The sequence below is a fragment of the Notothenia rossii genome, assembly GCF_949606895.1.
Source record: "Notothenia rossii genome assembly, chromosome: 10".
Lineage (NCBI taxonomy): Eukaryota > Metazoa > Chordata > Actinopteri > Perciformes > Nototheniidae > Notothenia > Notothenia rossii.
The window spans coordinates 11,224,531-11,239,205 of NC_136908.1; the positions used below are offsets into that span (position 1 = coordinate 11,224,531).

Genomic DNA, 14,675 nt, shown 5'->3' on the forward strand with positions numbered 1-14,675 from the left:
AGCGTGCGATGTCCTGTTCAGATGACGTCAAATCCAACGGCATGCCATAAATAAACTACACAGATTCACACTACACACCTACGCAATGATTACATTCAGGCACACTGTAGAATACAACCTCTTTGGACAATTGATATACTTATTGAAAACAAGCTACAAAATGTAATACCTTGGAAAGTGCCGTTTAATACTTTTTAATAGCCTTAATTTTCGCTAAATTGATTGATCAACTTTTAATACTTTTTAAGACCCCGCGGACACCCTGTATTACCACTTGTAATATTTCCAACAGAGTTATGAGGGTCGCACATCAAATAATGTTTACTGTTCTCTCTCCTACAGTAAAGGCATGACAGAGCTGTTAAGTCACTGCTAATGTTAACCCAACATTTCCTGTTAGTGCTGAGTCAAAACATGGATGGCTCATATTGTTGAACAGTCACAGGAAATGCATGTATTTGTAAACACGACCACTTATTAGAACTGAGTTTGCTGACTAAGACAAAGGGCATTTCTTTGACAGTGAATATGTTTTAAATATTGCATGGAGTTACGGATAAAAAACAGTAGTTACAGTAATCATTTCGATACTCCAGCTTCAATACAAGATAAACTAAATCACTGTGCCCTGCTGTGATGTGGAAAACTGCTTGCAATAAGCGCAGCAGAAAATCAGATCACAGTGGAAATGATTATTGACATACTTCTTTATGATAACAACACGAGTCTATTTGGCTGCACAGTAACTAGATACAGCAGAAGCTCCTCGGCTTGATTTCGTGTTTGTTGTAGCATTACATCGCACTTGCCGTTGCCCTGGTAACCAAGAGTTGTTGTCACTTCAACCAGGAGTGAAATCTCAAGGAATACAACTTAACGTTCCAGAATAGTATAATGTCATGTCTTTTTTCGCAGTTATTATCACGCAATAAGCTGATTATGTGTAACAAGGCAGAATACATTATTGTATTTAGAATGTCGAAAGCAGTTCTTCACATCACACTCACCCTCCTCACTTCCCTCTCGTAGCTGGAGAACCACGGCTCTGCTGTCTCCATCAGCTGAGAGAACAAGGTACTGTAGACAGAGGTGTGTGTTAGGGCTGTGCAATTAGTCGTATTTTAAATCGACATTACAATTTTGGCCTACGAAAACAACATAATAAAAAAAAAAGATTATTTTGCTTTGCTAGGTTGTGACAGTGCACTACAACATATTTGATCTAATCTATTTGTATTTATTATATTAATATATGTTTAGTAGCTTGTGGAAGTGATCTTGTTTATTGGTATTTATTATTTTGATATTATATATTATATTAAAATATAAATGTATCATTTATTTTTGTATTGGTTCTTCAGTTGAATTATACATTCAGGGTAATCAACAGTTCAAAAGAGACTGTTCAAATTATTATTTGTATTTGTTTTGAAGTTCAATAAATGGATGTTTTCAAAGTCAATGAATAATAGTATTTAATAATCGTGATATCAATTATTGACCAAAAATAATCGTGATTATGATTTTTGCCATAATCGAGCAGCCCTAGTGTGTGTGTGTGTGTGTGTGTGTGTGTGTGTGTGTGTGTGTGTGTGTGTGTGTGTGTGTGTGTGTGTGTGTGTGTGTGTGTGTGTGTGTGTGTGTGTGTGTGTGTGTGTGTGTGTGTGTGTGTGTGTGTGTGTGTGTGTGTGTGTGTGTGTGTGTGTGGAAAGGAGACCAATAGATAAATAATGAGCATACAAAGATGATATATTACAAAATAAAAACAGAGACATGTGAACCAATTCCAGTTCCTTGAAAAGTAATGACATTTCTGAACATGAACACCTGTTTCACATGCAATATTGGGAGTGTACTCACTAGGCATCGTGCTCAAGATACTCTGGGTTCAGAAGACTCTTCATCTCTTCACTGTGGAAAAATAAAAATGGATCAGAAATATCTTTCCCTCCTGAACAAGCTGCTAAAGTAAAAGCAGGTCTAAAAAGTGTTCAAGGCCACTTAAAGGTCCCCTATTATACTGTTTTTCATCAATATATTACAGCTCTCCGATATATACAAAACATGTCTCTGAAGTTTTTGGCTCGAAATACCAAACAGATCATTGCAATATCCCATAATCCCCTCTGTTTCAGCCCTGTTTCAAAAGTGCTTCTTGTCTGTCTGTTACTTTACCTTGGTTGGTGATTGGCTAAGGGTTACACAAGCCAAAACATCGTTATGACATCATAAAGTGACCAAAATCTTATCAGCTCATTTTCAGACAGGTTTTTATATAAATGGATCAGGACGAAAAGTGAGAGAATTTTTTTTCCTCAAACGTTCAGAATCTCTTTCCACAGAGGGGACACATGTTTATGTATAAAAGACATGAAAAAGTGGATTTTGCATAATAGGTCGCCTTTAAGGGGTTACGCCTCATTGGGTTATGAGGATCTGACCTGGGGCTGGCCGTCTCGCTGGCATGCTGGAAGGCTTGGTGGTCGCAGTGCAGCACGAAGACGAGGGGGGCCAGCAGCTCGTGCATCCCCTGCAGAGAGAGAAGAAAAGGAGAAAGGCTTAGAGAGGCCGGGGGGAGAGAGGAATTATGGTTCATTTGTGGTCAGTCTTTCTTTAATAGTGATGCACGAGCTTTCTAATCTGTGATGACAGCTTTAATTTAGATATCGTTAGCCACTACGCGGCCATGTGTCACTTCCAGTTTGTGAAAAACTGATGCTGTGCTTGTCTATTCTTTCGCTGGCACCTGTTACAGAGACTGATAATGATTAGGTTACAAAGGTATTTTCTTTTGTCTCACTGGGCACTACACACACAAATAAAACAGATATGCTGAGATTAACAACACAGTTGGAAAACCTAATCAGAGACATCAAAGGATTCATTTTCAAGGACCTTTAAGAGAAAACAAAGATGTCTGACTTTTTAATTTAATCTCCTAAAAGAGCAGTTGGGACAATGTGTCAGTCGTACCTGTTTATACAACAACTGTTCGTTTTCTCTGGCGTAACAGAAGAGGATGTCCGTCAGCATGGTCCTCACATCGCCGTTCTGGAAGTAACGGATCTCCGGGAACCTGACATAAATGGAAACAGTACAGAATTAATTGTATTTTTTGTGGAGGCCGAAATGCTTTCAGGTGAAAGGTAATCAAATAAAAATACACAAACAGAATGGTGATACTGACGTTCTCAACACGTCCTGTTTGATCATCCCCTTCAGCTCTTTGTCTTGGAAGAACCTGTTCCACAGGCTCTGGAAAGGGAAGGACAAAACAAGACATAAGTGAACAAATACTATTCCGAAATCTGGGGCCTTTGAGGAACCACTTTGATGATACAATAATTACAAAAACAACCGTTCTGTGAGTGACTGGAAAAAGTCAGACAATAGAAGATCGATTAATTAAATAACCTGTCCAGTAACACAGTTTTTTTTTAAATCTGTTTTCTACAACTTCCAAAAGCAATTTTTCACTTTTTGGTTGATGGAAACTTAACAAACATGCTTTGGTGCATTTATTTGCCTTTTGTGTATTTATGTGTCCAATGTCTTGTTTTCTTTTTTTGAAATTTCTTCTTTGAAGTCTCAAAATAAGTACTCCCCCTGGAAGCTACTTACAACATTCTGAGATAGTCATTTGCATTTAGGTATTTGTGATGAATGAATACATTTAAATATTCATTAAGTATTGTAAACTTCATATCCTTTATTTACTTAAAAAAACCTTGACTTCAGACAGTTTTTTCATGTTTAGAAAACTTGCTGTGTACATATTACAAAAGATTATATTAAATATCCTACACATTTCCCTGGATGGCCAGTCACAGCTCTTGTTTACTCTGTTATTATCAGTGTGGTTTTCTGAGTGCAAGTCACAAAAGCACCATCAAGTGGTAAAGTGGCAGGCAGATTAATTAGGTGATGAGAAAAACTAAATTAGTTTTTCAATGTTTATAAACACTTTATTAATAGCCTAACCCAAAATCTATTAAAACGGCTTCATAATTACTTCTTAAAAATCTGTTAATGGATCAACACGAATAAATCACTGACATGGTCTATAATTATTGCAACACAGTTTGAAGTGAATGCAGTGGGGTCACATTTCACATGCAAATATGAAGCAACTGACCCCCTCATCCTGGGACAGCGGGTTGTTGACGACCAGGTCCTGGCCGGCAGCCTTACGAGGGTTAGTGATGTGCTGCAACAACAAAAGCAAGAAATACCAACAAAAATGTCAACAACAGAACCGTGACATGTTTATTCCTAGAAGAGCTGCACTGCTACACATGCATGACTGTACTGTGACCTGGGTTTCCTCAGCTATAGCAGCACATACTTACGTTTTATTTAGTTTTAAATGTTGGTGGTTACATAAACAGTGAGTAGTTCCTCAAAATAATGAATAATAATAAAAATGTTATGGTCTGGTGCCCTGCTATCTGTGTTCATATACGTGTAAAACACAAAATCAATATGGCCTGCCATCCATAATATAATATATATGATGTTTGTCCCTTTGGTCAGGAAAGAACGAGGTCAATAAACTATTAAATACACTGCGCCAGCTTCCTGGAATAATGGACTGAAAGACCTGAAACTGTCAAAGCTGATCGTATAGAGCAATATAAAGATCCATCACTCTTGGTCAATGTGATTGCTCCTAAATCTTTAAATGACATCATTAAAGTTACACCTGTTTTTATGCATTATGTCAGTTTTTTTGTATGGCTTATTGCCTGGATATTGTGCTCATGCATTTGTAGTGTGTTGTATTTGTCTGTTTGTATAGGTTGTGATGATGGTTGTAACAATGCTTATGCTTCATTCTTGTCCAGGCCACTCATGATAGAGATTTTGTTTCCAATTGGGCTATTACTAGGTTAAAATAAGACACCATTAATGGAATCAACAATTCATTTAGACTACCATGTGTGGAAAACAGAATAAAGGATCATGTAGTAGGTCGAAATTCTCCTGCAACTGTATGTATTTTTTCCCATGATGCTTAGGGAAACGGCCACACAGAGGCGCTCTCACCGTCTCTTTGATCTTCTCATACCGGGCCCGGAGCTCATTGGTTTTGTTGATCCACTGACCCTTATCTTCGGGAAGAGCCTCCAGGTACAACTGCACACAGGTTAGCGCACTCTTAACATTCATATGACACTTTCCGAACTAAACTCTAGAACTCTGCAGGCAGAACTGCCAATTGCAGGGAAATTGCCAAAGCCACTTTACATCAAACTGAAAAAGCACTGCTTGATCCACTCCGCAGTTACCTTCCAGCACACGCTCCGAAAGCGGCTGCTTCTCAGTCGGCCGTTGATGCCCGCCTGCCGGATCCTGGCCAGGTAATTACTGTTGAGGAACAAGTCGTCCCATTCTTTCCTGGGCAGGGGAGGGGGGGGGAGGCAGAGGACAAGGAGATTTATGAGCTTCTCAACCCAAATTGGGCTCGGTATTCCATCTAATGTGTCATCCAGCACTAAAGCAGGAGGCTGGAGCAGTGAGCCGGGCCAAGAGTTGATGCTACACCCACACACACACACACCGGAAAGTACTGGAAACACTCACCTGTATGAGAGGAAGGTTGACTGAGACTGTGAGTAAGTGCTGCTGTCAAGAGAGCCTCCTGTTAAAGCGCACACACAGCAACCACAAGGGGGGGATGTTACCAAGTGCAAAGGAGTGGAAACAAATCATTTTTAAAGATTTATAAACAAAAACATAACCTTTGACAGTTAACATAACAAGGAACACGCCTGTTTACTCTTTCCAAATGACCCATCAGTCATTTTCTTTCTGTAGCGTTTCAGAAAAGAGCCAGAAGCAGGGCAAGTGACGACAATGAGCAACGAACCATCCTCCTCTTCCTCTTCAATGGCGGTATTAAGTCTAATTTGGCCTGCAGGTGAACATGCATTCAAGTCGGAGAGCTGTCTATCAACATTAGTTACAGGAGTGGCTCGTTCCACAGGGACACTCAGCATGAATATTCATCAGTTCCACAACATGCCAGCCCACAACATCCCCTCTCTCTCGCACGTAAACATAAAAACACAAAAACACCCTCAGCCCCCGGGGCGTCTCCTGCCACGTCCGTGACTCACACTTCACTGTGGAGTCAAATTTATATTTGATCATCTCCGATCTACTGAAGAACTTCAAGTTTCACTTTATGTCGTGTTTTCCGCGCATTTGATTATATAATCAGACAACGTCCGTTAAAAAACATTATAACACATATAATGAGAGACGTTCTGCAGTAAGGAGGGGCGTTTCACCGACGACAGGTGTTCTTAATTTTATGTAGCTGACGGAGAATTTTTACTTCACACGACACTGTTCAACACTTCATTCTGCTTCACTCTTTAACTAAACAACCGCAGGTGTCTTAAAAGACTCTTTCGCTGAAGACTTTGAAGATATCCGCGTTCTTGTGACACGTAAATACTACGCTTCCTATGTTTTGGTGCGGACTGCGTTCACACCAGCAATGAACCGCTCCAGAGTTCGCAAGCAAGCGCTCCGAGACCACCTATTTTAGCGGACCAGAGTCCGGTTGTTTAGTTCACTTAAGAGGTCTCGGACTGTGCTCACACCGACCCAAATGAACCGCACCAAGCGGCTAAACGCACCAGGGTTCGATTCAACCGGACTAGACAAGGCAGGTGTGAACGCGCCCTTGCGTCCTTGCTTTGAGTGAAAGAGCAGCTTTTATGAAGGGATTTAACATAATATCTAGTGCCTGGTTCTTTAAAATGTTAACACAAATCCATAGAGAGGAATTAGGAACTGTATCAACACAACAGAATTACATATTTTTTTCCACAGGTTGTGTTGGAGGGTTTAAATCCTAATCTAGCGGTGTATCAGGGTTGACGTACTGCTGCGGTTCTTGTTGAAGTTATTGAGCGGGTCGAAGCCCGTCTCCTGCTGCTCGTCGGTCTGGAGCGGGTGGCAGGTCTCGAAATTGGGGTGCTGCATGACCGCAACCCAGCCGGACCTGGAGAAAGTGAGACCAGAGAAGAAGCAGGAAAAAGGAAGTAAGAAACCAGGATTAAATCTGAGTTGAGTGCAACAAATCAGCTAGAAGATCAGCTGGACCAACGTGGGTTATGTGAAGCAACTCAGAGAACAATCCAAAAACTCAAAATGTCAAAGCACAATAGCTCTACGGATAAGGAAACTGACCTTTGATCAGGGCTTGCAATTAATCTGAAGCTTAAGCTTTCCTGAGCAGCAGTGCTATTCTGACCCTGACCTTTGACCCCCTTGTAGGAAGGGTTGCATGTAAAATCCATCCACATCAATCTCTGCACTGCATTTTCCCCTGCCATTAACATTAACACGGTTGAACGGCTTAAACTCTGGACTTACTGTCACAGCCTCGTGATTCTCCTCCGCCAAGACTCTGAAGAAAAGGGTGTCTCTGCAGAAAAAAAGAAACAATAAAATGTAAGCACTTCAGCTCACAGGGGGGTGAGGACAATGGCAAAGAAATAAAGAAAAATCATGAATTGTGTGAAGAAAAAAAGAAAAAAATGATGTGGTGTGTATCGCATTTATATATCCTGAAATAGTAACTTCATTTGCATAAAGCTTTGACAACTACTTCCCTCTAACCCAAAGTTATGACGTTCAGATTTGATAAAAAGACATGACATAAATCTCCATCAATGCTTTTCTCTGAGTACAACTAATAACTTTTCTGTTATTTTCTGCATTGTGAGGATCAAACAGTTTATTTACCTTTTGCATTTAACACAACTTTGCTGCATTTAAAATGAAAGAGTGACAGTGTTTGCCGTCAGTGGCTTAAACGAACATGAAGCACTTGAGCTGCCTCGCCATGCTCACTGTGATATATTAAACATAAGCGGTAATGCTAATGAGGTAATTAAGTAGGTAAATGAATGCATTCATTATATATTTGAATAACAACAGACTGTTCTTCACAATACACGTAAACAATATCAACTCTGAATGAGGAGTTATTAAAGAACTACAGTTTAAAAAAAGAACAAACAATAACAATAAAAACATTTTCTATTTATATTGATTGGAGCTGTCGATTAGTCATAAAACAGCTAATAGGCTAACGTATGGCTATTTAGCTTGAAAGTGCTTCATACTAACTGCCTAAATGTCATTATATACACATATGACGTGTTACTAAACTGACTATTTGAAGCAAATAAGACGTATGTTTCCTTGGGCTTCGTGAAATCATAATGGCAGTTTCTGACTATTGTCTGAGTTATTATTAAACACACTTATTATTGCATCAGACAAATTACACATTGTGAGGGAGATGGGGTAAATGTGACGATTTATAAAGATTAGGTTACAGCTCAAATTAGGGCTGCTCGATTATGAAAAAAATCATAATCAGGATTATTTTTGGTCAATAATTGATATCACGATTATTAAAGATGATTATCTATTTACTTTGAAAACATCAATTTTTTGAAAAACGAATGTTGAACATTATGTTTTTAACAGTTGATTACCCTGAACTTTAAGTATAATTCAACTGAAAACACACAAAAAAAAAAAAAAATTATAATATATATATATTTTTTATTATTAAAAAATAATAATTGTTTTATTTCGATTACATTGTTTTCGTAATCGTTGCAAGCCAAAATCGTAATCGAGATTAAACTACGATTAATTGCACAGCCCTAGCTCAAATCGTGCATTAGGCAACAGAAAAAGCAGGATATCTTTAAAACTCAATAATCAATAGTAAAGGTTTTTAGCACATAAACCCGGCCAACTCTTCTTTGCCAACAATCCCGGCTACGAGAAAAGTGTAACTTTCTCTGAGATATCTCTATCTGGGTTAAACAATACTTCCCCGGTTCTTTATCCGGCTTGGGATTATTCCACGTTTATGAATATGGTTAGCCTAATACACAGGCCTTCGGAATAGCACGCTTTCCGCAGAGCATTATGTTTCCTGCCGCTTTATTAATTGTGGAAATAACACAACAAAGGCATCTCTTAAACCTATTAACCATGTGAAAGGGACACCGCTGGATCAATCAGCTATGCATGCCATCAAAATAGAAATAATTGTATATGCATAATGTATGTGTCTGTTTGCTTAGGAAACATCTGTTCTCCTCAAAGAATAATGCTCTCCTTAAGTCAAAGGGGTTTTTCTCCCTTCCCTCATAATAAGGATATCATCCCATTAAATAATCAGAACTAATCCACAACTATAGGGAAAGACAGAGGAGTGGTGTGAATAGGTGTCTACAATAATAGCCATTTGTCTTAGTTCTCCTTTGAAAGGTTGCCATTAAAGATGTTCAAACTCTCCTGAGTAATTACCAATACAACAATGGTCACCTTCATTTGCATTGCAGAGTGTCTAAAAATATGTTCAGGTACATTTTCCCTACAGGCCCGTAAACACATCCAGCACTTTGTCCCTTTTTCTAAAAATAAAGTCAAATTAAAGTTTCTAAAGAGGCCTTCTCACATCTCTCACTGCTCCCTGTGCTTTGAGGATGTCTTGTGTGTAAGCCTCTGTAATCGAATGAAAGATGATGTGGTTAAAAGACCCGAGGCCTTGCAGTGTTAGCGATTCTTGCCTGAAGCTAGTTTTCTCCTAGCCTCCTGCTGCCTTCATTACTTCTTCCCAGAGTCGACCGTAAAACGACATCCTAACTTTACTACATGATAATCAAGGCAAATTAGGTTCTGCATAATTTAATCCACAGCACCTGGAGACAGCTCAATAATTCAAATCACGAATCTTTCATGAAATAATCAAATCAATACATAATGAAATGCATAAATAAATCAACAGACAAATAACACCGCGTCCATCTGTTCGGAAGGTAGAAGATGCGTTCGTGGGATTTCCAACAACAGCCCGTGAAGCTCAATCCAAACTGTAGCCATCCCATTACCATGTTACGAACATTAACATTTCTCAACCACTATCTTTCTCCAAGTTGTTGCCTCAAGCATGATTTCAAATGAGCAGAGCTGATGTTTCGGGTTGTGTAAATCAAATTGGAAGCATATCAAATTCAAGTCAACCGCCAGTCAGCCTCCACTTCCTTCAATGAATCTCAATCGGTGCTACAAAACATATCACTTCCCTTTATACTTTAACAAACATTTAATCTCAAAGCAACCTAAAGAGGACGTATATGTTATTCTGAGGTTCATATTTGTATGTCTACTATGACATGTTTATATTATAATGTTCAAAAAGCTCTTTATTTTTCTCATATTTCCTGTACTGCAGCACCTCTTTTCACCCTCTGTCTGAAACCAGAGCCCAGTCTGCTCTGATTGTTTAGCTCAGCTGGCCAGCTCTGTTGTGATTGCTCAACCGCCCCTTAGCCTATCACGTACTATGTGTTGGAGCCAATAGAAGTGTGATTGTCACTATCTACGCAAGGTAAACAAAGGTCTCATTTCAGGCAGTTTCCCAGGGTAAACTACAAAAAGCATAAAAGACCCTCTTAAAATTGTCACTGTCACTGAAGGCTAACACGTCACTCTTGTTTTCCCACTTGATCAAAACCGAGGCAAGCATTACATTCTTGCGGGTCATGAGATTATTTTACAGCAAGAGGGTTCATTTTAACACAGCAGCAAAGATGACAAAATAACTTCAGCTCTTCTTCAAATTGCAGTGACAGGTTTTGTTTGTGAAATTACTGGATGACCAGATGCTAGAGATCTCACGTTGAAGTGGACAATAAGAAAAGTTTCAGTTTGCTCTGAGCTCATTGACCTAAAAAGGCAGAGAGGCTAAACAAGTCAGAAACTAAACCCAGATTAAACTGTATTAAATGTGTTGCTGGAGGGTCTGCATATCTTTGTATAGACATCTGACTAAATGACTGTACACATGTTGTTCTTCTAAAAATAAACAAGCTGCAGCCTTGTTTGCAGCTCTGGAACATGTTTTGATGAAGATGACTACTTATTAATTGTATTAGATGAACAAGTCCACTGGTCTATTATCCCATTAACCTCTCTCAGAGCTGCTGATGTGAAGTAGATTCAGAAAGAGAAGCAGTACATGGGCTCTTCAGAGTGAATATTAAAACATGATTTCGTGGGTCGGTTCCTGGCAGTTACAGTCGGAGCAGCAGATTGCAGTTTAGTCAAAGTGAAACACCCCGGCTAAACAAACTCACATGCCTCTACTTCTGTACACAGCAAGAGCCCAGGTGCCTTCACAGTCACATGCTCCACCAGAGGCTGGGAAACATGCTTGAGACCTCAACCTTGGCAAAATGCAGTGAACTTGCTGGGTCTTAACTGATCTGATTATCAAATACATGACAAGAGATCAAACTTGACAAATATATGTCGGTGTACAAAAACTAGAGTACAGATTCTAAACTGGGGGTCTATATCTCCACAAGAAGTCACGAGATAAATGTAATGGGTTGTTAGATGATCAACAAGACGTTTTCAGACTAATCTTCGAATTTGCTTGTGAATTGCTAGATAATTGCAAAAGGATATTTGATAAAAGCTGCTCACACATCACAAACGTATGCAACAATGCTGAGTGATCATGAGTGCACATTGTTAGTAGGTCAAAAGCCAAGAAGGTAGGGAGTAATTGCAGCAGCAGAAAACCTGCAGTGCAAGAATTAAACGCTTAAAACATGCAGAAACACTTAGAAACTTGTAGGAACAGCAGTGGAGTTCAGAAAGATTAAAAACAGTTCCCATATATGTATTAAATGTTATCTATTGTCTCCATACACAATAGACAGCTACTGTGTAGTCTGTGACGGTCACTAAAACACCTGATTTGTGCCTTTGTCAAAGTGTTTTTCCTCTGTCCTGCAGACATTCAGCCGATACTCTCCCTGCACACACGTATGTGCTGAACTGGTTATTGGAAGTGTGAAGACTTGTGTGAAACTGCATTAAACCGTGCATGCAGGCAGGCAGTACTGACTGTTACAAAACCTCTGCACTACCCTGAACACATCACTAAATCTGTCAGGCAGGGTGGGCCAGCCCGAGGAAAAAAGGCACAACACACTAAACCTGTCAAGAAGAGGAACCGTTTAGACGCAAATTATCCAAAGCCAGCACAGACAATGTATATATAATTTGACGTAAAACACAAGCAGTGTCCGTCTTCTGTCATGCACACCGATGGTGATATCAACCATATGGATTATCGATGCCAGCAGCAGGGCAAAACGCCAAACAACAGCTAAGCTAGCTCATATCCTGCGTCGGCTAACAATGCTAAATGTAGGCTAAACTAGGTAAATAAACATACAATTGCAAGCTGTCGTTATCAATGTTGACGGGAATGTGACTACAGATGTCAGGAAGCAGGTAATGTAAAGTGACTTTGCAAAGTTGTGACCGAGCCGATGCACGGGCCTGTCTGCACTTCCGACACCAAGCTGCAGCAAGCCACGAGACACACTCGTAATTCACACACACCAAAAGGCTGATATAAGTGTCAGTAACGTCTATCCATAACCCGCTGAGGGCTGACAGTATGTCTCAGGTACCTGTAGGGATCACGCAGGTCTCCTCATCCTGTGTCTCTCGGACTGTCTGCTGATTTGTAAACAGTCGCGGGTTAGGCGGATGTGCTGGAGATCAGCTGACTGATCACGTGAACACAGAGTGAAGGCTTGTTTTGCAGCGTCTCAAATGTAGGATACCTGCCTGCAGGGCTGCAGTAAGTGGAAATGCTGAGACCTTTACATACATTAAAACAATCTTCTTAAATAAGTATCTGGGTCTTAGTCATTTTCAAACATGACTAAAAATGGCTGCCTCATCTTGTTTTAAGGCATTACACTGAGTTGTATGTAATCCTTTTAGTCTTTGTCTACTACAAAGACTAAAAGGATAAAGGGTTTTTATTTATATAGCAGTTTTGCAGTTTTACATACAAGTAAACATTAACTCATTCATTCACAATGAGTTAATGTCACACAAGGGGCCGCCTGCTAAGGGAGACTATCCTTCACACACACTCACAAACCATTGATCATGCCAGGAGCAACTTGGGGTAAGTATCTTGCTCAAGAATAAATGTAGATATTGGAATCAAACCTATCAAACCCATTTATCTATGAAACATAGTGTCACAGGGAACTCCTTATTTACAGTATACAGTAGCTATGTTATCAGGGGCGCCGTAAGGGGGTGAAAGGTTAGGACGATTCTAAGGGCCCATGACTAGCACGGGGCCCCAAAATGTTTAGAACATTAAGAAAAAAAATGTAAGTACACTTTCATAAATAATTAACATTAATATAACGTTATATTGCGTAGTAGGCTACTCACTAAACTTACGATTCATTTAACTTATTTTCTTCCAAAAGTTAATTATCCAAAGCCTCTGTACATCCCCCTCTATTTACATGTAATGGTTTGGTCCTAAGACTCCTGCCTCCAAACGCAGCACTTTTCTAGCAGAGTGAAAGCATGTGAGGAGGGATGCGGTGGGTGTGGTCCATGAGTGGTGGAATTTAGTCTGTTAGCTAAGCATAGTCCATTGTAAATTGTAATGTTTTTTTTTACTAAGCTGACATTAAGTAGGCTACTGTTAATATCTTCACAGAAAATTCAGAGGTTTTTCATTTCACTGCTCTTTTAGCTGACATTAAATGCAGGTACATGTTTATCAGCTATTCATACTAAATCAGTTGTCCCTCCCCCTGGTGCCAGGACCAACATATCCATCTTCAGGCTCAGCAGCCCTGTCCCCCTATAAGGCTGAACCTGAACCAGCTTTTCTCCCAACTGAAGGAGGTGAGCAGCATTGTGTTGAATGACATGCCACTTAACATATCTGAAGGGAGACTGGAATACAACACATATCAAAACAAAAAGCTAACATCTAATTTAAATTATACATTTCAAACACAGTATTTTCCCACATAGCCACTGATCTATATAAGACAAAAAACTGCTTTTAGTCTATTTAGGATGTTTGAAGCGTTGAGTGATCAGTCTGTATTAGGTAAATAAAATGTTAATCACCAACATTTTGGTTATGATATTAATACTAATATTAAAGAATATATTATCATATGTGTCATGTACACTCTACAGAGCCAGGGCCCTTTTCAGTTTTGTCAGGAAGGTGTGTGGAAGTGGAGGAAGAGGTGAAGGACAGTGACAGTGCCAGTGGCAGTACCAGTGTAGATGAGGAGGATGAAGGCTCCAGTGAAGAAAAGAGAAGGTGTACAGAAAGGGACAGACAAAGTGAGGAAAAGGATAGACAAAGTGAGGAAGCTGTAAAAAAAAGACTGATAGGCTCTGATTTGGCACCACCATAAGGCCTTTTCATTTCCATTTCCGTTGTATTCCACTTTAATACCTGCATATTTTGTAGTTGGTATGTATATTTAATTTTAAAATCTGCTGCTTATGTTATTTTTTGTGTTATAGCATTTTATAAATGATTTTGTTGGTGGTAATGTTCACTTTATTTTAATTTAAGAGGTCATGTATATTTAAGTTATATTTATTTGGATTTATGCATTCATGTTGAGAATGTTCCATTCATAAATGTTATTGTTAGGCATGTACACCATAAAAGATGACTATTGATATTTATTGTCAGGAATGTTAGTGTTATATCAAATAGTGAATTATACTGCAGCAGAATGTTGCACGTCTGCACAGTGTTA

The 14,675-nt window shown here is 39.3% G+C and overlaps 1 protein-coding gene across 1 annotated transcript in view; it reads right to left on the reverse strand.

The window, feature by feature from the left end:
- Positions 1-12,655, reverse strand: part of tbc1d5 (TBC1 domain family, member 5) — an 18,058-nt gene extending 5,403 nt beyond the window's left edge. Inside the window, exons 1-13 of the mRNA XM_079654647.1 lie at positions 12,537-12,655; positions 7,390-7,441; positions 6,897-7,015; positions 5,584-5,641; positions 5,289-5,397; positions 5,047-5,136; positions 4,136-4,207; positions 3,188-3,255; positions 2,974-3,076; positions 2,442-2,530; positions 1,861-1,911; positions 1,008-1,077; positions 810-816 (exon numbers count right to left, since the gene is read on the reverse strand). Of these exons, the coding sequence (XP_079510773.1) occupies positions 810-816; positions 1,008-1,077; positions 1,861-1,911; positions 2,442-2,530; positions 2,974-3,076; positions 3,188-3,255; positions 4,136-4,207; positions 5,047-5,136; positions 5,289-5,397; positions 5,584-5,641; positions 6,897-6,996 (817 nt within the window). The 5' untranslated portion in view covers positions 6,997-7,015; positions 7,390-7,441; positions 12,537-12,655. The remainder of the gene's footprint in view (positions 1-809; positions 817-1,007; positions 1,078-1,860; positions 1,912-2,441; positions 2,531-2,973; positions 3,077-3,187; positions 3,256-4,135; positions 4,208-5,046; positions 5,137-5,288; positions 5,398-5,583; positions 5,642-6,896; positions 7,016-7,389; positions 7,442-12,536) is intronic.
- Positions 12,656-14,675: the final 2,020 nt, after the last annotated feature.